Source organism: Microtus oregoni, unplaced genomic scaffold (genome assembly GCF_018167655.1).
Source record: "Microtus oregoni isolate MIOR12 unplaced genomic scaffold, Mior012 000025F_ref0000491, whole genome shotgun sequence".
Classification (NCBI taxonomy): Eukaryota; Metazoa; Chordata; class Mammalia; order Rodentia; family Cricetidae; genus Microtus; species Microtus oregoni.
In genome coordinates, this window is record NW_024543084.1 from 15,413,635 (window position 1) to 15,436,366 (window position 22,732).

At 52.2% G+C, this 22,732-nt stretch overlaps 1 protein-coding gene across 1 annotated transcript in view; it reads left to right on the forward strand.

The window, feature by feature from the left end:
- Window positions 1-21,434, forward strand: part of Hmcn2 (hemicentin 2) — a 154,078-nt gene extending 132,644 nt beyond the window's left edge. The window contains 14 exon segments of the mRNA XM_041674639.1: window positions 6,194-6,463; window positions 11,660-11,809; window positions 13,389-13,526; window positions 13,624-13,745; window positions 14,025-14,262; window positions 15,460-15,526; window positions 15,639-15,715; window positions 15,718-15,747; window positions 16,235-16,369; window positions 17,406-17,534; window positions 18,275-18,595; window positions 19,176-19,295; window positions 19,837-19,963; window positions 20,743-21,434. Of these exon segments, the coding sequence (XP_041530573.1) occupies window positions 6,194-6,463; window positions 11,660-11,809; window positions 13,389-13,526; window positions 13,624-13,745; window positions 14,025-14,262; window positions 15,460-15,526; window positions 15,639-15,715; window positions 15,718-15,747; window positions 16,235-16,369; window positions 17,406-17,534; window positions 18,275-18,595; window positions 19,176-19,295; window positions 19,837-19,963; window positions 20,743-21,088 (2,270 nt within the window). The 3' untranslated portion in view covers window positions 21,089-21,434.
- Window positions 21,435-22,732: the final 1,298 nt, after the last annotated feature.

Sequence of the window (22,732 nt, forward strand, 5' to 3'; positions counted from 1 at the left end):
TCTCCACCGTCATCATCATCATCCCCATCTCCATCATCATCATCTCCACCATCTCCACCATCACCATCCCCATCCTCATCATCATCTCCACCATCATCATCTCCACCGTCATCATCATCATCCCCATCTCCATCATCATCATCTCCACCATCTCCATCATCATCATCTCCACCATCATCATCATCTCCACCATCCCCATCATCATCTCCACCATCATCATCATCTCCACCATCACCATCATCATCCCCATCTCCACCACCATCACCACCACCATCACCACCATCTCCACCATCACCATCATCATCATCCCCATCTCCACCATCATCATCTCCACCATCACACACATGGAAGTCCGAGGACAGTTTTGGGGAGTTGGTTCTCTTTCTGTCTTCTTTGTGGAATGCTGTAAGCTCCAGGCTGACTGGGCCACAGAAGTGCTGGATCTGCAGATGCAGGCTTTCTCATGGGTTCTAAGACTTGGCTCTCAGAAAGTCAGGCTTATGTGGCAAGTGTTTTTACCTGCCTCACCACCTTGTCAGCCCACCCTAGGGTTTTTTTTTTTTTATCTTGATCTTATGCCTTGTGGCCTCACTAGCTTAGTTTTTAGTTTTGATGAATTTCCTATCTATTTCATAGGGTTTACCACACATAGGTGTTGGGGGAAGGGTCGCTTGTTTGTCCCAGCTGCTCAGCCATGAAATAACCACTCAGAAAACCATATTATTTGCAATACTGTTTGGCCAATAGCTTAAGCTTATTTCTGGCTAAATTCATATCCTAAACTAACCCACCTCTATTATTCTGTATATCACCACGTGGCTGTGGCTTAACAGCTAAAGTTCCCAGCATCTGTCTCAGGCGGCGGATCCATGGCTTCTCTCTGACTTCGTCCTTCTTTCTCCCAGCATTCATACTAGCTTTCCCTGCCCACCTAAGTTCTGCCTTGCTATAGGTCCAAAGCAGTTTTATTCATTAATGGCAATCACAGCACACAGAGGGGACTCCCACATTACAAGGGCACTTTTATATGTCATGTATAAACAGAGTCTGTTTCTTCTTTTCTTTCTTTTTCTCTTCCTCCTTTCCTGTCCACACTTTGGTTTCTTTGCCCTGCTTGTGGCACTGATCGGTCGCCCTAGAGAATCACCCTTCCTCACCCACTCTACCTGACTCAGTCTCTCTCTGTCCGATGTGAACATCTGTCTGTCCCACTGGGGGTCTCTTTATCCTGAGTTTGCTAGGGGCTTTTGTCACTGGTGAGGTGGATCTGGTCACAAACAAAGCCTCTAAGCTGTGTGCCTCCCCCACTTGCTAAGGACAGTCAGAAGCCCAGAATCTCAGAAGACAGCAGAAAAAAACTGAAGGAGAAGGGAAGGGAGACCAAGGCTCCCAGGGCCCGAGGATCAGGAAGTGTAAATCTCCTCTGACCTGCTGGATGAGGCTGAGCCAACATCTGGAAATATAGCTAGGACCTCACAAAAAATGATAGGAAGCCCAGCAAAAGCCCCTGCTCTCTGGCTAAAGGAAAGAATAGCAGGGCTGATGAGATGGCTCAAGGGGTGAAGGCGAGTTTACCCCCAAGAATGACAGCCTGAGTTCAGTCCCTGGGACCCATGTGGTGGAAGAGAAAACCAATCCCAGAAGTTATCCTCTCACCTCCACATGTGTAGAACATGTGTGTCTAGACACACACAACACACACAGCATATGCACATGCACCATCCACACAACATATGCACACAACCACCACACAACATACAAAAAAAAGATTTAAAAATTTAAACTCTGTGTGTGTGTGTGTGTGTGTGTGTGTATGCGCACACGCTCGTATGAGTGCAGGGGCCCACAGAGGCCAGAGCTGGAAGCGGTTATGAGTCACCTGACATAGATTCTGGGAATCAAATTCAGTCCTTTGCCAGAACAGTATGCAGTCTGGACCACTGAGCCATCTTCCCAGCCCCTAAATAAGTAAATGTAATTTAAGTCAAAATTTTAAAACGGAAGAAGGGACAAATGGCGAGGCAGGAAGCTTAATTGCTAGGACAGTCACCGTGCTTCAGTTACTGTGGTAATAATCACTGTGTACACCTAAGCAGTGTGTAGACAGAGCGCTGCCTACGCTTCCCCCACACCCTTAGGAGACCATCATCGTTCCACAGGTTCCTCAGACTGATGAGGGGACAAACTGTTCCCACTTCCTCAGGAGAGAGCCTTCTCCCCATGCTGTTAGTGGGAGCCCTGCTGGGAATCAAGAAGCCTCAGACTCCCCCACAATGCTGAGCCTTCTCAGCGTTCTGGGGTGTCTGCAGAGGCCACAGCAAGCCAGACAGTGATCCTGTGTCTTCCTTCCCTGTGGAGGAGGGAGGCTGGCGGGAGACCCCGTCCTTTATCTTGCTGCATGCCACATTTGGTCCCAGCAGCGGTGGAAACTCCCAGGCTCAATCAGGAACCAGGAAATGCTCAGCCTGAAGCAGTAATGACAGCCGGCCCACACAGGGGGAAGCACAGGTGTGTGACTCACTGGCCAAAGATCCGAAAGTGGCCATCGCCAAACTTCTTTTTTTTTTTTAATTTATTTATTTATTAAGGATTTCTGCCTCCTCCCCACCACCGCCTCCCATTTCCCTCCCCCTCCCCCGATCAAGTCCCCCTCCCTCATCTGCTCGCCAAACTTCTTCAACCAGACATTATGATCATGGTCTTCCTCTGCCTGCATCTTTCACCCCCACCTAGGATGTAAAGAAACAGCCAGCCCAGGCCTCTTCACACTCCCTTCCCTTGTTAAATTTCTGGCAGGCTCTACGGTCTCACCCTACACACCTCAGCCTCTGGATGTGTTTCCCTGTGCTGAAAATGCAACCAGGCCCTGGTGATAGAAATCTAAGCGTTTTCATGGTAGCCAGCGGGGCTGCCATGTGGAGCAGGCCGAGCAGGGCTCTGGGCAAAAGGCTGCAGGCTGCCACTGTTCTCAGCCAAAGTTCCAGAAGCTTTTTTGCGTATTATGGGTCTTTGGCTAGTTTCTTAGGCCCTGAACTCATTTTGTCCATTCTGTTGAAGCTTTGTACTTTGTGGAGGGGGGCACTTTGCTTAGCCATGGCTGCATGATATTTTCCCCCTTGCTTGGTTTTCATTTTTAAGACTTAATTTTTTTCTGTTTTGTTGTTGTTGTTTTTTTGACAGGGTTTCGCTGTAGTTTTAGAGCCTGGCCTGGAACTAGCTCTAGTAGACCAGGCTGGTCTCGAACTCACAGAGATCCACCTGCCTCTGCCTCCTGAGTGCTGGGATTAAAGGCATGTGCCTCCACCACCTGGCTAAGACTTAAATTTTTTATTTTCTGTGTATGAACCATCTCCCCAGTCCTTGTATAAAATCCCTGTGCTGGGGCAGGCTTGGTTGAAGAGCCCATGTCTAGTGTGTCTGTGGCCCAGGGCTCCACCTCCAGTTCCACCAAAACCAGAGAGAAGCTCTAACTGGGATCGCGTCACAGGTCCAAACTCCTTCACACAACATTGTGACACCGTCCATTGTAAGCACCCACGCTTGCTTCCTGGGCCAAAGTCATCTCTTAGGGATTAAATCAGGCAGGTTGGAGAGGCCATAGCTTAACAGAGGCTGTGACAATGTTACTGAGAGCAATCAGATTTTTATACCTTAATTAGAAACAGACTATAATGACAACTGCCAGGATCGATACAGTTTCAGTTGCCAGGATACAATGAAGTTTGCAAGTCATACCGGGTACACAAGGTTAATGTCTAAGACCGATGGTCCTCTCAAGCTTCCATGTTTCCTTGACTTGTAAGGGAACATACAGAGAACCACAAAGTGGCCTGAAAGCATCGCTGCCTGAGGGAGCACATTGGTCTCTTAGGAACTGGAGGGCACGTTGTGCCAAAGGAGCCATGGACTAATCTGAAAAACCTATGACCCTGCCTCCCAAGGCAGCTAGGCCAAGCCGACCCCTGGTTCCCTGCAGCCTATAGTGTTGGAATCTCTCCCTTTATGTGGCTGTACGGTTTACCACTATGTGCCCATCCTTGCTCTGGTCCCCTAGAGGATCTTTCCAGGTTGGGGGATTTTGAGGAGCTCAGTAAGGAGAGTCCCATCCGGGTCACCGGGAGCACACCTGTGTCTCTATTGGGACAAGTGCCAGAGCCGAGTCACGAGGTCACAGCACACACAGGCTCAGCTCTTGTAGAACTGGCAGTGCAGAGCTGAGACAGGGCTCCTCGAGGCAGATCTACCTGTGATGAGCACAGAGTGATCAGACTAAGAAATCATCCTAGACTTTTGTAGCAGGCCGCAGAGGAGTCACGGCTTCTTACAAAAGAGAGGCAGGTGGGTACTAGATGTCTGCAGAGCCACATTCAGAGGTCAGCTGAGGCATAGGAGGACATGGTACAGCCGCCAGCTAGGAGAGCCATTACACATTGGCTTCAGTCTCGAGAGGCTGATTTTGGAACTCTGGCCTCCGCAACAGTGAGAACGGTCCACCATCTGGTGCCAGTTTGCTCAGGCCCAAAGCTTGCAGCAGCACCAGAGGCCTCTCTGCACTTTCCCCCACAGCATTAGGGTATCAATCGTCTCCTTCCTCACCAGAGCCAGGCGCCTCCCTCCTACTCTGCCTTAGTCACCGTGATGGGGTCTATGAGGAGATAGGAGCCATCAGCCCCTGTTTCAGAGGGGAAACGGTCACCCATTCAGGGGCCCTCAAGGCAGGTGACTCAGGGAAGACGTTTGTAAATCATTGGAAGTGACCTAAATATTTTACCATTGGGGCCCCATATAGAGAAATCACAATAGCAGTAAACAGTGGAATGCTATGTAGTCCCTACAGTGAATGCCGGATGGCGTGTGAGGGCGGCTGTGGTCTAACTGAAGTGAAAAAGCGAGCACATAGAATATGACCATATGGTCATCATGGGAACATCACAGATTATGCCTACACATGCTGAGACTGCTGTCTCGTCACTCTGATGTCATTTGTGTGTGCCAGGTGGTGGTGGTGTGTGCCTTTAATCCCAGTACTTAGGAGACAGAGGCAGGCAGATGTCTGAGTTTGAGACCAGGCTGGTCTGCAGAGTGAGTTCCAGGTCAACCAGGACTACACAGAGAAACCCTGTCTTGAATGACTAAAAACAAACTATATATATATATATATATATATATATATATATATATAGAGAGAGAGAGAGAGAGAGAGAGAGAGAGAGAGAGAGAGACAGACAGAGAGGGGGGTAATATTTATATATTATCAATATATTATAATCATATGTATTATTTATTTATATGTTTGTGTGTTATTATGTGTGTGCACATATGTTTGTGGAAGTGCACATACCTGTGAATTTGCATGCAAAATTCAGAGGAGAAGGTCAGGGGTCTTACTTGATCCTTGAGACAGGATCTGTCACTGAAACTGGAACTAGACTGGTGACCAGCAAGTCCCAGCAATCCTCCTGTCTCTGCCCTCCACGGCATGGGGGTTACAGGCATATACAATTAGAATCAGCATTTTTTAAACATAACCCTTGTATTTGATGCAGTGTGTTTTGAGTGTGTTCACCCTCTCCTCCTGCTTGCTAACTCCTCTAAGGTTCCCTTCCCCACTCACTCCCAACTTTGTATTCTTTTTTTTTTAAAATAAGTTAACTGAGTCCAATTTATGCTGGGCAAACTGCTGGGGCTGGGGGTGGGGCCCTCTGATGGAATGAAGTCAACCTCCTGGGGCCACATCCTTAAAGGAAACCTCCTCTCCAGAGCCAGCAGCTGCCAACAGCTCCTCAGGAGCGGGGTTCATAGGCCCATCCATGTCTATATGAGAATGCTGGCTGGTTTGGTCCTATGCAAGCAGCCACAGCTGCGGAGAGAGCGAGGCCTTGGCAGTCCTGTCCTATCCAGAGCAGCTTTGCTCTGGTCCTCCCTGACCTCTGGCTCTTACAGGCTTTCTGCCCTGTCTTCTGTGACCGTCCCTGAGCCTTGGGGCAGGGGTGGGAACAATATAGATGTCTCGTTTGTGACAGAGCCTTGCGCTGATCAAAGTGTAGAGAATAAGTATGGGTGGAGGGCACGCCTGGCTTATTAAAATTGGGGTTGAGGATCTGAACTCAGTTCCTCATGCTTGCACAGTGAGTGTTCTTACCCAGCGAGCCAATCCCAAGCTCTAAACCTTCCCCCCCTCCTCCTCCCACAGGTGCCCCAGTGTTCCTGGTGGAGCCTCGGGACCTGACAGTGAGGTCCGGAGAGGATGTGGAGCTGCGGTGCCAAGCCACGGGAGAACCTGTGCCCACAATCGAGTGGCTCCGGGCAGGTCAACCGCTCCAGGCTGGCCAGAGGCTCAGGACCCTGCCAGATGGGAGCCTATGGCTGGGGCACGCAGAAGCTGGAGATGCTGGGGCATATGAGTGTGTCGCGCACAACCCTCTGGGCTCTGCTACAGCCCGGGCGTTGCTGGCTGTGAGAGGTGAGGAGTCTCCCTGCTTAGGTCTCCGCAGAGTCTGGTGGATATGTCCTGCTTAGAAGCTTCCCAGTTCTCCACTAAGTTAAAACCTAGGATGAACTGGCTGGGAAACCGGCATAGATCATCTTGTCTGAGGAAATGGACTCTCAGAAGGGCTAAGCATGTACTACATCTTGGCCAGGGAGTCTGGCTGTTCTGGGATATTTGGCATTGTCTCGCATTCTTCATTTGGATACCCATGGCCCCATGAAGAGGGCAGAATCAAACAAGAGTACTCAGAATGCCTTCAGGAAGTTTGTGTGAACATATGTGAGTCAGTGCTCACCCTAAGCCTCACACATGGATGCTACTGACCCCTGCCATCTAGAGATCCCTAATTCAGCCCCTTCTCCTTAGGGTCAGGTTAAACTTTAATATTGAAAGGGGGTGGGTAGGCGGTGGTGGTGAACACCTTTAATCCCAACACTCGGGAGGCAGAGGTAGGTGGATCTCTATGAGTTTGAGGCCAGCCTGGTCTACAGAGTGAATTCCAGGACAGCCAGGACTACAACGGAAAAACCCTGTCTCAAAACAAAACAAAACAGAATATTGTGTCTGGATTGTCTGCCTCTGTACGAAATACCTCAGCTATGTGTGTTTGTATTGTCTCTTCTGTCAATGACAGGCATCACCAATCCATCTCCACACACATACACACATCATAGTATCTTTCCACAGGACCCTTCTCTAACCCTGTCACAGACATCACCAATCAATCACCACATACAATATCAGAATCTTCACCAATCTAATCTTTATGCAATGGCAAAATCTGTTTCTCCATGGAACCCTTCTCTAACCCCTGCCCAAGGCAGACATTTCCAATCTATCTCCACCCAGTGTCACAATCTCTCTCCATAGGTCCCTTCTCCAGCCAGGACCTCTTAAGAAATTGGGAGTTGACATTTGTCAAGCAAATGTAGTCTCTAGTTTCCTCATCTGTAAACAGGAACAAGATGCTAACAGATGTACCCAGATATCTCAATGGTTCTTGGACACCCAGAGGAAATTGCTGGCTCAATAGTGAACTTCAGGTCTGAAAAACTTCCCTCCCTTTCAGAGCTTGGTCCCAACTTCTCCTGGTGACAAGCTCCCAGTTCAAGCCACAAAGCTCTGTGTATGGTCTCTGTGCTGGTTCCTGAGGTGGACATAACAGAGTTCCACAGACTGTGGCTTAACTCACAAACACGATCACAGTTTTAGGGGTTGGTGATGCAAGATTGGAGCCTTGGAAGGGCTGCTTCCGCCTGGGCTTATGCAGGAGAATCTGCCCTTAGCTTCTGGTGTCTTTTGGCTATGATTGGCGTTCCTTGACCGCTGTAAGAATTGCCCAGTCTCTGCTTTTAGTGGCATGTAGCTGTCTCCCTGCATCTGAATGAGAGTGAGCACCGTAGGCTCGTGTGTTTGAATGCCAGATGCCTGTGGATCAGGATGTAAAGCTCTCAGCTATTGCTCCAGTGCCTTGTCTGTCTGCTTCCTGCCATGACAATCACGAACTAAGCCTCTAAAATGTAATTGAGCCCCCATTAAATGCTTTCTTTTATTAGAACTGCCTTGGTCATGGTGTCCTGTCATAGCCAACAGAGCACTGACTAACACCGCCTCTAATTTCCTGTTTTTTACAAAGCCTCCAGGCATACTGGACCAGGGCTCACCCTGATGTCCTCATTGCCGTGTGCTGTCCTCTGTGAAGACCCCATTTCTAAGTGAGGTCCAGGGTTAGATCATCAGAAGGTAGAAGAGAAGGCAGAGAGAAGGACTCAAGCCATTGCAGCTCTTTAGTGGAAGTAGCTGTTTTCCTCATATATGCTAATTACAGAAAGGCCAGAAATCAGAAAAGTAGTTATTGCCCACAATTCATTTACCAGAAAGTGCTTAGGAGATTCTTTTTAAATGTTTTATGTATTGGGGGGTGGGTGCATGTCACAGCACATAGGTCGAGGTCACAGGACAATTTTGTGGAGTTGGCTCTTTTCCCCCATGCTCGGGTAATTCTGGTGATTTAGTTTAGGGTTAGTTTTGTCTCACTCTGCAGCCCAGGCTGGCCCTAGATCTCGTAGCAATCCTCCTGCCTCAGCTTCCTCCCAGTGCTGGTACAGGCACAAGCCACCAAGTCTGGCTCCAGTTTTTTGTTGGTTTCTCTTTATTTGTAAATTGATGTACTCTTGCTTCCTATAAAATGTATAGCCTAGGGGCCGGGCGGTGGTGGTGCACGCCTGTAATCCCAGCACTTGGGAGGCAGAGACAGGTGGATCTCTGTGAGTTCGAGGCCAGCCTGGTCTACCAAGGGAGTTCCAGGACAGGCTCCAAAGCTACAGAGAAACCCTGTCTTGAAAAAAAAAAATGTATAGCCTAGCTTTAAAACTTGTCCTGTTTGTCTGTCTGTCTTGGATGACATTCCATGATAATCTGTATGGAGATACATCTTTATTGGCTTCAACTCATTGCACAGGGTGTTTCCATCCACACTTCTCTTGGCTGTGAGAAACAAACAGTCCCTTCCTACCTCACCACCTCCTGCCCCACACCCACACAGCAGCACCCTCTCCATATGAGGAACTTCACCCCCTCCCCCACCCCACATCCACACAGAAATACCCTCTCTATGTGGGGGACTTTACTGCCCCCAACCCACATCCACACAGCGGCCACCTTCTCCATTTGGGGAACTTCAGCCTCCCCTTCCCACATCCACACAGCAGCTACCTTCTCCATATAGGGGACTTCAGGTTTTCCCTGGTTTAAATTCCTTCAAGGAGTTTTGTTGTACAAAGGAATTTTGAAGTCTCTCTCTCTCTCTCTCTCTCTCTCTCTCTCTCTCTCTGTGTGTGTGTGTGTGTGTGTATGTGTGTGTGTGTGTGTGTGCAGATGAAGAAACAGAGTCAACACTGAGTGTCTTCCCTGTTTTCCAACCCTTTAAAAAGGTTTTGTTTTTATTTATGTATATGTGTGTGTGCCTGTGTGAATCAATGTGTCCCATGTGCCTGCAGAAGCCAGAAGAGGGTGTTGGATTCCTTGGAGCTGGAGTCACAGATGGCTGTGAGTTGCCTGGTGTGGATGCTGGTCCTCTGGAGGAGCCGTACATGCTCTTAACTACGTGGCCATCTCTCCAACCTTTGTGACAGGGTCTGTCACTGACCCAGTGTTCACTGGTTACCTAGGTCGCCTGGCCATCATGCTCCAGGGATCTGCCTTTCCTGCCCCCCTTTCTCCCCGCAGTACTAGGGTTACAGGCATGTGTGGTTATGCCAGGCTTTGGTGGGAGTGCATCCTAGCTCAGACCCTCACCCTTGTGCAGCAAGGACTTCACACACTGAGTCATCTCCCAGCCCCTGTTTTGTTTTGTTGCTTTTTGTTTTGTTTGTTTGTTTGGTTGGTTGGTTGGTTGGTTGGTTGGTTTTTCGAGACAGGGTTTCTCTGTGTTGCTTTGGAGTCTGTCCTGGAACCAACTCAGTAGACCAAGCTGGCCTCGAACTCACAGAGATCCTCCTGCCTCTGCCTCCCGAGTGCTGGGATTACAGGCATGTGTACCACCACCACCACCCGCCAACCCCTGTTTTGTTTGTTTGTTGTTGCTGTTGTTTCATTTGTTTGTTCGGTTTTAGTTCTGCAGTCTTGGAGTTGGAAGCACTGGGCAAGCACTGAGTTCTCCCGCCCCTTCTGTAGTTCAGAGTTTTTGAGATCCCCTGACTACAAACCTGACTCTCCTCCCTGCTGCTTTATTCTTTCTGTCCCATGGGTGAAATGACGTAGGTTCGTGTTCTAGCCCTAGCTGTCGTGGGGATGGGGGAAAATGACAATGACAAGAGGCTGCTGAGACCCCTAAAAAGTGGCCACCACTCCAGTGCTCTAAGCTTCTTGGCCTCCAGGGATCTGGGTCATGCTCTCATCTTCCTCCCTGCAGATGCCAGCTCCCTCCCCATCTCCTGTTATGAAACAGATATTGATGAGAAACATTGCAGATGGGCATCAGCCCCAGCCGAGGGCTGCATTTCCTAGAACTGGCGTTAGCTGCTCCTGACTGGTCATTTAAGATCCTGGCCATGGAATGTTCTGTGTTATTTCTTTGTTAATTTCCCCTGAGAGCTGGTGAGCAGAGAGCCAGGCTCCCTCTGTCTGGTGCCCCCTGGAAGGCCATCTGCCCAAAGGAGGCAGCTGGTTCATTAGGCAGAGGAAGCAGGGGCCCCATGGGCCTGTGTCATTTGTTGGATTTGTGCAAGAGAGCATCTGATAGGACTGCCTGGCAGCCTTGGGCAGCTGGCCCATGCCAGCTGGAGCCAGGACCACTGATGGATGAGGATGCCCTGGTGATGGTACTTAGTTCTTGGCACGGTGCCCTGTTCCTATGGAATGCCAGCCCCTGTTATCATAGCTCCTGGCAATTTTGAGACCAAGAGGCCTTCTGTGTGTCTGTGAACCCACCTCCTCATTTTTTTTTTTTTTTTTTTGGTTTTTCGAGACAGGGTTTCTCTGTGGTTTTGGAGCCTGTCCTGGAACTAGCTCTTGTAGACCAGGCTGGTCTCGAACTCACAGAGATCCGCCTGCCTCTGCCTCCCGAGTGCTGGGATTAAAGGCGTGCGCCACCACCGCCCGGCCCCACCTCCTCATTTTATAGACAAACCAATTTGATGCGACCTAGGGACCTAACTTGCCTGGTTTTGTGTGTGTGTAAGCATGCGTGCAGGTGCATGTGGAGGGGGTACATGTGTATGTGGATACAGATGTAGGCCACATGACAGCTTGGGTCACTCCCAGGATCTGGCCACCTTACAGATCTTTCCCTGAGCCCACTAGGCTGAGCCAGCCAGTGAGCCCCCGGGGAGCCATCTCTGCCTCCCCGGCACCAGGATTACAAGTGGATGCCACCATGGTGGGCATTTTTATGTGGGTTCTGGAGATGAAACGCAGGTCTGCAGGCTTGCATGACAAGCACTTAACCAGCTGAGCCATCTCCCCAGGCTGTCTCCTTTGTTTTAGAGCCAAGATCTTCTACGCCTTGAGTCTATTACCTATTAGCTCTGTGTCTTTGGACAAGTCACAGGTCCTTTGTAAACCTTGGTTTCTTTGATGAAATGGGAATGGTGGCAAGGTAACAATGCCTTTGCATGGAGGACTCGAATAGACAGTATGTGTCACTCTTGTTTGTGTCCTGCCACACAGGGGAGCCCCGGGGCAGCCGCGGCAGCTTGATCGGGGTTATCAATGGTCAGGAACTTGGTATGGCTACTCTCAACACCAGTGTGCACCAGGAGGGCAGTTCTGGGCTCCCTACCATCTGGAGCAGCATCAGCCACATGCCAGCAAGCGTGGGTATGTGAAGGCCCTGGGACACATGCTAGAACCACAGGGTGACTTCTTCAAGGTCTGGTACCCAGAGATAGGGCTGCCTTGAAGAGCTGAGTCCATCTCCTGCCCCCAGGGTCCCACCCCCTGCCACTATCATGAAACAAAGCCTCTGCATGTGACGTCACACAGGGAGAGCGTGGTATGAGTAGAATATCGCATTGGAGCTCAGAGGAGGACGGGGGATGCCACTTACACTTGGGGAGGGTGCTTTACCCCCCCCCCCAAAGCTGGTAGCAAAGTGAAGAATCACCAGAAACGATCAACAGACATGAGCTGGAGGGGACAGACAGATGGAAAGGTGCAACATTCCATCATCTAAGAAGCAAGAGGCATGCACTTGCTCTGAGATTTAGGAAGCAGGATGTCCCGAGCAGAAAGTCCAGGAGTCTCACACAGTAGACCCAGGTCCTCTTCTGGGGGACCCAATGCAGAGAAAGGCTGAGCCAAGAGTAGGAGCAGCTCTTCAGAAACCACCCGTGCCTCAGATGTTGGTTCTGTCTGGTTCGTTCTTTCTTTCTTTCTTTCTTTCTTTCTTTCTTTCTTTCTTCATCTTCCTCCCTTTCCTTTCTTCCTTTCTTTTCTTTCTTTCTTTCTTTTTTAGAGTCACTTATTTTTATTTTATATATACAAATGTTTTGCACGCATATTTGTGTGTACAACCATGTGCATACTGATGGTGCCTGGAGTTACAGGCAATTTTGAACCCCCATGTGAGTGCTGGGAGCTGAATCCAGATTCTCTGCAAGAACAACAAATGCTCTTGACTGGAGATTTCTCTCCAGCCCCTTAACGACCAGACTCTCAAGCATTGTCAACAGAAACCAAGTTAAGCAAGATGACTGCCTAGGTGTGACCACTGCTTCCAGCTGCGGAAGCTAGGGAGAAACGTGTAGGCCCAGGCCCAGTGAGCTTGAGGTTTGTGGCACAAAGGTCCTGAGTAGCTGGAAAGGTCCTGCCCACCCTCAAGGGATCTAACTCCCTCCTGTCACCCCATCACCTGCTGCCACTGTCCCTGACCCTGAGGAAACTTAAAGGGCAATGCTCCCCTGGCCCAGCCTGTGACCTCTCCTAGCCCAAAGAGGTCCAGATGTCACATGAAGTTCTCAGACTCCACGCCCAGGGCCGTCAGGAGCTCAGAACATTCTTCCTCTCCTGGGTTCTAGCAGAAGTTGTCCACAACACACAAAACTTGGTTGATCATCTACTTGTCCCAACCAATGTGTAGTGACAGCCTGTAGCATCCCAGGAGCCATGGGACCACCCATCTGCATTTGCTGAATCTGCCTAAACATCCCATCCCATGCATCTCTTTATTATATTTGCTCTTGTATCTGCACCATAAAGTATATGTTTGATTTTGCTGGCCCCCAGGATCTGCTAAAAAAAAAAACTGGCATGGGTAGTCACTAGACTAAGCATGAGCAGGGAGGGAGAAGCTGCGCCTGCTGAAGCAAAGGGAAGCCACAGAGGGATCTGTCAGAAATCTGTTAGGGATCTGTTAGGCTCCAGCCCTAACGTGGCTTCTGCATTCTGCTGTATCCAGGACCTCTAATGCGGGTGCTAGTGGTCACCATTGCGCCCATCTACTGGGCCCTGGCTAGAGAGAGCGGAAGGGCCTTGAATGGCTATTCCCTGACAGGCGGCAGCTTCCAACAGGAATCACACATGGAATTTTCTACAGGTGAGCATGGTCTTCTCGGAGGTGGCTAGAGGCAGGGCCTGAGAGTGCCCAGGACTGCTTCTGAGATGACTTCAGACTGGGTGGGGATGGCTTGCAGGGGAGCTGCTCACAATGACCCAGGTGGCTCGGGGCCTGGATCCTGACGGACTCCTGCTCCTGGACGTGACGGTCAATGGCATGATCCCGGAGAGCCTGGCCGATGCCCATCTGCACGTGCAGGTATGAGCTCGGGGCTGCTCCATCCTGACACCCTGAACAGATGGGCCCGCTTGCCTTCCTCACACCCCAGAAGCGGGTTACAACAGGTCTCAAGTAGAAGCTGTCTCTCAGAAGCGAGCATTCCTCCCACTCACTCCGTTAACAAGAACATCACAGGCATGGTGCTGCCCCTGGCTGCCAGCTGCTTGGCGGAAGAAGCAAAGGCTTACCCAGTGCTCTCCATATAGCACCCTACTTCCTGGCTGCTCTAAAGTGGACTCCCACTTCCCACTCCCCCAGGATTTCCAGGAACACTACGTGCAGACAGGGCCTGGCCAGCTGTTCGTGGGCTCCACACAACGCTTCCTCCATGATGGCCTCCCAGCCTCTCTGCGTTGCAATCATAGCATCCAGTATGATGAGGCCCGGGGCCTCCAGCCCCAGCTGGTGCAGCACCTTCGGGCCTCATCTATCAGCTCGACCTTCGACCCCGAGGCAGAGGCCCTGCGCTTCCAGCTCACCACGGCCCTGCAAGCTGGTGAGGCCCCAGTATCCTACCTCCACCCCTACCTCCACCGTACCAGCTAAGACCTGCCAGGGCCCCAAATTCAAATGGCCATTTACACTAAGCACAGGCTGGGGACAACGGCATGCCTGAGGCAACAGCTTACCTCTTCCTCTGCCCTTTCCAGCCTGGGCCCTCCCACTCTAGCAGGGACTATTCCCCTCCTCAGGCCACTCCTACCTAGACCTCTGAAGCCTTTGCCTAGACCCGAGTTGCATTCCACACTCCAAGCCTAGACGACACCCGACACCCGACTCCCTTCTCTGAAGGTGCCTGCACAAAAAGCCCCTTGGTTGCAACCTCTGGTGACCTACCTGAGCATTCCAGGTAGTCACAGACAAGGGATGCTTTAAAATGTCCTTATCACCAAACGGTGGTAACGCACGCCTTTAATCCCAGCTCTTGTGACGCAGAGGCTGGTAGGTCTCTGTGAGTTCAAGGCCAGCCTAGTCTACAGAGCTGGTGACAGGACAGGCTCCAAAGCTACAGAGAAACCCTGTCTTGAAAAACAAAACAACAACAAAGTTCCTTATCCTTGCTTAAGGTCATAAGAGGTTTTCCAGTGATCAAGGAGCGCTGGGGAGAGCAGGGTTGTGGGGCCAAGTTCACCCTGATTCAGATCCTGTCGGCACTATTTTCCAGCTGTGGGCATGAGGGAATGCCCTGGTTCCCAGCCACACTGAGCGGAGCAGAGCGCTGCTCATTCCCAGGGCTCTAGAGGAGCAGTCAAGGTGCTTACCCCAGAGCCTTAACTGCTCACCAGTGGCCCCCTGCCTGAGGATGACTGTCTGCACAGTTGCACTCTTGGTGGCTGTAGAAGGCCCCAGCGACCCTCTGCGCATGACTGCTGGGTTCCCCTGAGCACAGTTTTGCACACGCCAGCTTGAATAGTCTACTTTTCTCTAATGGTTTCTCCTGAGTTTGCCTGGATCTCTGCCTAGCCTCCCTCGAGAGCCCCCAGGGCACATCTACAAGACCAGGCATGTCCCACTGCCACCACCTCTAACAAACCTGGGCCAGGAGCCAGCCAGCTGCCTTAGTGTCACGTGTTCGGTTCAAGCCTGGGGTTGAGCTCCCAGCCAGGGGTCATGGCCTGTCCCAGCCCTAGGAGCAAGCCCAAGATGCCCTGGGAAACTGATTCCCTTAGAGTCACCCCCTTTTGCCTTACAGAAGAAAATGAGGTTGGCTGTCCTGAGGGCTTTGAGCTGAACTCCCAGGGAGCATTTTGTGTGGGTGAGTCCTTCCCAGCGCCTTATGAACAAAGTTGGCCTCTCCTGGGGCACACAACTGCCCCAGTCAGCCGGTAGGGGAGCCTGTGAACATGGTCTTGTGTCTCCACCCCAGACAAGAATGAATGCTTGTGGGGGGAAAGGGGGTGTCCGTCCCAGCCCCTGCTCCCATAGCTGTCACAATGCCCCTGGTCACTTCTCCTGGCCTGGGACCATAGGAACTGTAGAGGTGAGCAACCCAGGGACAGCGCTAGTCAGTCGTGGCCCAGGGTGCAGCCATCTCCTCAGGGCCGGACCCCAGAGGGAAGAGCATACTATGGAGGTAGCATTTTCCAGAAGATACTGACGGTCAGGTGGTGGAATGGTGAGGACCCCCAGGACAAACATGGGACACTCAAGCCCAGAATGTCTCTCCACAGCAGCTTCAAGTCTTGGTAGTCCTGTTCTAATTTTCTGAGTAGTAACTGAACAACAGGTCCTGATACTGACCACGCCCTCACCTCTCACTCCCAGCAGCTGGGCCTGGACCCACTAAGTCTCCCTTGGCTTTCTAGCCCGGCTTCACGGGGACACGGTCTACAGCCTTCCATTGCAACTACGGGCTGGGGGAACCTTTATGCCAGGTTCAAGGCTGTACCAGTGGCTTAGGCCAGGGTGTAAGGATGGCATCCAGGAGGGTGCATGCTCACATGGCCCCTTGTGTGCTTTGCCCCCAGATGTGGATGAGTGTGTGGGAGACGCCCACCTCTGCCAGGAGGGGCAGCGCTGTGTGAACCTGCTCGGAACCTATACCTGCCTCCCTGACTGTAGACCTGGCTTCCGGGTCACTGCTGATGGAAAGGGTTGTGAAGGTGACCGGGACACGAGGCAGGGCCTGGTCATACTCCCAGAACCCAGAGAGTGTCGCTGGGATTCAGGGCATCTAGCGCTCTCTTGGCAGAAGCCCAGAGCGGGAGTCCTGTCTTTTCCATTCTTGACCCCTGCCCACCTATAGTTGATGAAGGAGGGGGTAAGCCATTTCCTGTGACCCCTACCCAGTCTGAGTCCTTCTCAGCACAGCTTCCAGACAGCCTCTGTGCATCTGACTGCACCCTGACATCCACGTGCTGCTCCTGGGTGGGGGACCTCTATCATTCCATGGTTTCAAGGCGCTGGATTCATCCATGTCGTGTGATGTCTTCCTGGACAGACTTGATCAAACATCTGTTCATCTCAGATCAGACAAAGGAACAATTCCTTCAAGTCTAGCATAGTGAACCAGTGATTTTGGGAGGAAGGGTGAGGGGCTACTTGCAAGAACATAGTGACTCATGGAGCCCATCCCAGCCTGGGCTTCCTCTTCTTTAGCAACCATTACTGTTCATAGAGCCCCGAGGGAGAGATTTGTGAATCTTTAAGTTTCAGGAAGTTTCTGGGTCTTAAGAGATTCTTTCCCCCTCCCTCCCAGCCCCTTCCTCTCTTTTCTTTCCTCTGTCCCTCTTCCCTCCCGCCTCCTTCCTCCCTCCATCTCTTCCTATGTACTTAAATCTTTCCTTGAGTCCTTAAATCTTTCACACGCATGACTCCCTTGCCAACGTGACATGAAGAGGGTCTCTTCTTACCCCTTACACACGAGGAGCTTGAGAATCAGAAAGGACTGTTGACTACCAGGGCCTAGAATACTCAGAACTCAGCTGGAACCCACATCTTAAGCCCCTTCCTCTCTCTGGTGCTGAGGCCTGCTGCTTTCTGACCTGGGTTGCAGGCAGAATGGGAAGCATTCAGCCTTGTACAATCACCATTAGAAAAATGAGACATTGGACAGACGAAGCCTTGCTGTGAAGTGGGAGGGTACACCCTTGGAGGAGGCCCCTGGGCCAAACCGCTTCCATAACTGTGCCTCCCCAGATGTGGACGAATGTCTGGAGCAGCTGGATGAGTGTCACTACAATCAACTCTGTGAGAACACTCCGGGTGGCCACTACTGCAGCTGCCCCAGGGGGTACCGCCAACAAGGCCATGGCCTTCCTTGTCTAGGTAAGGGGACAGCCAGCCCCTCCCTGCATCCTGTGTCTCACTCAGCCCTGGCTCAGGACAAAGAGCATTTATGGTCTGGTGAGTCTGGGAGTGATTGAAGCAGCAACTGAGGCCACCAGATCTGTGGATGCCAGAGGGGGAAGAGGTGAAGACAGGGCAGGACCTCAGACAGGCATAGGGGGTAGAACAGATGACTGTCACTAAGGGCTGTGGGACTCTATAGCCTGGGGTGATGCTCAGAGCTGGCAGGTGTCCCCTGAATGCAGCCCTGGGAGCCTAGAACTGGGAGGTGGCCCCTGATTGCAGCCCTGGGTGCTCAGAGCTGGGAGGTGTCCCCTGACTGCACCCCTAGGGTGCTCAGAGCTGGGAGGTGATTTTGTCCCTGACTGCAGCCCTGGGGTGCTCAGAGCGGGGAGGTGTCCCCTGATTTATAGTCCTAGGGTCAGAGGATATGCTAGTAGAGGGATCCTAAGGAGGCCAGCGTGAAGGAAACACCTGTGTAGTGTGCAAAGCATTGAATTCTGGGAAGATGGCAGGAAGGGGCAGCTGGAGCCAGGCACAGAGGCACATGCCTCTCATCTCAACACTCAGGAAACAGAGGCAGGAGGATCATGAGTTTAGAAGCATTCTGAGCAAGACTCTGTTTCAAAAAAAAAAAAAAAAAGATATATGGGGGCAGCTGAAGCAAAGGCAGCCACAGAGCATCCTATCCCTCACATCCCACCTGGCCTCCTCCACAGACATCAATGAGTGCCTACAGCTGCCCCCACCCTGTGCCTACCAGTGTCACAACCTCCAGGGTAGCTACCGATGCCTATGCCCGCTGGGCCAGATCCTCCTACGGGATGACAGGACCTGCGCCCCATTGGAACGAAACAATCAAAATATCACCACTGTCAGCCTCCGGAGCCCATTTGTGTCCTGGCTTCGGTCTCGGATACCCAGGCCCAGTGGCTCCTACCATGCCTGGGTCTCCCTCCGGCCTGGTTCTGGAGCCCTGAGCAGTGTGGGACGGGCCTGGTGCCCAGCTGGCTTCATAAGGCAGAATGGCGTATGTACAGGTAAGGTGGGCCTGGGCTCCTAGGCTGGGCATGGAACTGGGCAAACTCAGAATCCCAGCACTCATGGATAAAGTGAGATGTGGAGGGGGGAATGCTGCAAGTGAGGGACAGAGCTGTGTCTATACTGATGGACCAAAGCAATCCCAAGAGGGCGACTGGCATGGTTGTTTGACTTTGGGGTGCTTTGCCCAGAGGGAGGCCCCTCCTAGAAAGACGCCTGAGAAAAATGCACTTTGAGAAAACACTCCTTGAGGGAGGGAGATTTGGGGAGTGAATGTTCTCTTGGATGTGAAGAGGGGTATAGGAGCAGGGGTGCAGTCTATGGACACTGTGCAAGGGGGGCTAGCTGCACAGAGGGGCCCTGTGCCTCTGCCTGGGACAGGACTCTCAAGAGAATGATCCCTCCTCTTGCCTTGGTGATGGAGGTGATAGAGATGAGGTGAGGCTTCCTGCAGCAGGCCTGGGTGGGGCAGGCAGGGGAGGGGTTGCCTGGAGCAGGGACCTTCCCTGATGGGTCTCAGAGCTCTTGGCCTCTTGGCAATCTGACTCAGCACTTCTGCTCTATCCCCACCTGGACCAGACCTTGACGAGTGCCGTGTGAGGAGCCTGTGCCAGCATGCCTGCCAAAACACAGAGGGCAGCTACTATTGCCTCTGCCCCTCTGGCTACCGCCTCCTCCCCAGTGGGAAGAATTGCCAGGGTGAGCCGGCCGGCCAGGGCTAGTCCACACCCCTCCACAACCTGTGCTATGTGTCCCTGGGCTATTTTCCTCCTGTCTTTGAATCTTGCCTTTCTGATGGTTGAAGTGAGACAGGAAGAGGGTGGTACTACTGCTGGTGGGTGTTATAATGGCCTCTAATGTTAGCCTAAGAACCTTCCAGGATGCGCAAGGCCTGGGGCTGGTCCAGCTGCTTCTCAGACCTATGGAGGGGGGGTCCTCCCTGTTCACCCTTGCCCTCTGCCATGCAGAGAGTAGACAGGAGAGATGGCCACAGGTAAAGACCCAGAGGGGAGGCCAGTGCCACAACCCTTCCAAGTTCTCCAGCGTGATAGCAGGAAGTCCCTACAAGCCATGCCCTGTAAAGACATGGCCCTGGGAAGATGAGAGTGTGGGGAAAGGGGTCTATCCTCAGGGCTCCGCCCACAGAAGGCTAGTCTCCGACTCCGTGGGCCTCCGGGCTTCCTCTGCTCTCTGCTCCCACGTTCTATCGACTTATCTCCCACCGCACCCTACTGCGCAGACATCAACGAGTGTGAGGAAGATGGCATCGAGTGTGGGCCTGGCCAGATGTGCTTCAACACCCGAGGCAGCTTCCAGTGTGTGGACACACCCTGTCCGACCGCTTACCGGCAGGGCTCCAGCCCTGGGTAAGAAAGGGCCTAACTAGCAAAGTACAGGAGGTGGGGCACACACATGCTCCCAGGGCCTCTCCGACAGCTTGCCTCTGCCTGGACCCCCCACCTCCAGGAAGTCTTCCCAAGGCCAGGGTTAGCTGTCCTGCCAGGAATCCTGGGCAGGGGCGGGTGTAAAGTGCTGGCACACCTGGCAAACCTGTACCCAGGCGGGGACGAGCTTGCCTCCCCGTGCGTGGTGATCCGGGCGCCGTGTGTGGTGTGGCTCTCCGGGACAGAGAATGCACCCTCCCCTTGTACACACATAACCTCGGAGAGAAAGCACCCCGAAACATAGAAATTAGAGGAATCTCACCGACTCTGGGACTCGCAGCTCACTATGTTCACAAAGACCTGAGTACTTGGGTCAGACGGCTTGTACTCGTGAGGCATGAAACCCTCCAGAGAGAAAATGAGGCAGGCAGTGGAGGAGACTCCTACAAAGCTGACCATGTGCCTTTGAGCCTCTACTACGCTAGGAGTCCAGATGTGTGGCTCAGCCCCAGGCTTCTCTCTCTGGGCACCGCTGAGTGGACCTGAGCAGCTGAGTTCTACCACTGCTGTGTGCCTTCCTAGCTACCCTGGGCTTTGGACCAGGAAGGAGAGGAGGGAGGACATGCTAGAGGGGAGACGGCCCTATCTGGTGTCTGTTTGCTCATCTCTGAAACAGGCTAATAGTGGCACCTGTAGGCAAGGAATTCGGGGTTGAGGAGTGCTGGGTGGCAGTCACATGAGCGTGTCTCTGACACCCGCAGGACCTGCTTCCGCCGCTGCTCGCAGGACTGCAGTGCCAGCAGCCCGTCCACACTACAGTACCGCCTGTTGCCGCTGCCCCTTGGCGTGCGCTCCCACCATGATGTGGCGCGCCTGGCCGCCTTCTCCGAGGCCGGCGTCCCTGCCAACCGTACAGAGCTCACGGTGCTGGAGCAGGACCCGCGAAGCCCCTTTGCTCTGCGTCAGTTGCGTGCTGGACAAGGAACGATCTATACCCGCCGGGCGCTCACCCGCGCTGGCCTCTACCGCATGACCGTACGTGCAGCGGCACCGCGCCACCAGAGTGTCTATGTCCTGCTAATCGCGGTGTCGCCCTACCCATACTGAGCAAGCAAAGCCAGAGTTGCAGGTCCACCGCGACCTCACAGGGAGGAACAGGGCGGCCCTTGCCCATGACACCTGCAGTGATAAGAGGAACGTCCTCTTCTCCCGCCCCGTGCGTCAGCGAGATCTTCAGTAAACACGGCTGTGGACAGGACCTTGGCCCCAGGGCAGAGAGGGCTACCCCTTGGTGGCAAAGCCCTTTGTGCAGGCCCGAATCCTAGCCTGCCTCAAATCTCAACGGGGAGCTGAACAAGGTCTCAGGGGTCCAGGACCCCAAGGAAGACAGACCCAGTAGGGGTTACAGGGGCTGACACTGACCTGCCCACAGGGAGTGTGTATAATATAAAAACTTTTTTACTGACTTGATAGCTTTGCCGAATTATTTTACCTTGCTGAGGAGGGCCCTGGGAGGGAGGTGACCAGCCCCTGCTGTGACCCCGGCTGCTGGCTCTAACAGATCCTTGACCATAGGAATCATAAGGTCTCCATCACTAGCTCGGATGTTGGTTTGGTGTAAAACAGAGCAGCTCAGTAGGGCCTCCCTTCCCCCATATAGCTGTGAGGGAATTAATGAAACTTAAATGTTCTTCATGGACACCAACCCGTGGTAGCAAAAACATCGTATATTAATTCTCAAGAATAATTTTAAATCACCGTGCATGGTGGCACACACCCTTAATCCCAGTACTAGGGAAGCAGAGGCAGGAGAGTTCAGGTCATCCTCCTCTGCGTAGTGAGATTAGCCTGAACTACAAGACAGACCCTGCCTCAAAACAATGGTAGCAGGTTTTCCTGCTCCCTAGCACCCTTGTCTGACTGGCAGGCACACGCTTGGCTCCATTCCTCTGTTGTTTGTGAATCTTGTCACTAGAACATGAGACCTTGAGCACAGGGTTGGTTTTTTTACAAAATCACTTCTGGTGCCAGTGAGTGAACGGATTAGCTGACTTAAAAAAAAAAAAAAAGCAGAACAACAAAACAAAACTCAACTGTGAAGTAATCAACAAATCAGCTACCACAAGCAAACAGACTACACGATTTTGTGTGGATGCGGACTGTTGAGGGGGAGACGGGCTGAAGAGTCGGCAGCTTTTGTAACGTTGCCTTGCCAGCAAGCTCAGGTTCGAATCTAGAAACCGCTTACTGGCATGGCGACCCAAGCTTGTAATCCCAGCGTTGAGGTGGCAGTGGCAAGTGGAATCCTGCCGTCTAGACGTCTGGGCAGGCTCTCAAAGCCAAGGAGAGGCTCTGTTTCAAACATGAGGTGGATGGCTCAGGTGGAAGTGTGCTCATGTAGGCTTGATAGCCTGAGTTTGGTCTCTAGAGCCCATGGTAGAAGGGAGAACCCACCCCTGAGAGGCATCCCCTGAACTCTGCACCTGGGCCGTGGCACCCAGACACCACACACACAAATAACAAATTATTTTGAAAAGTGGTCCATGTGTCTGGGAAACAATACCCATGTCTGCACACATACAAACATGCACGTACACATGCAAGGCAAATACATGGAAACAGAGATGAGGAGAGGCAGGAGATGGGGAGCTGGAAGGCTGTAGAGATACGGATGTATATAAATGCCTACAGAGTTAGCGCAGTGTACAATGGATGGGGCTGGATAGATTCCAGATGCTCTTGTCCTCCCCC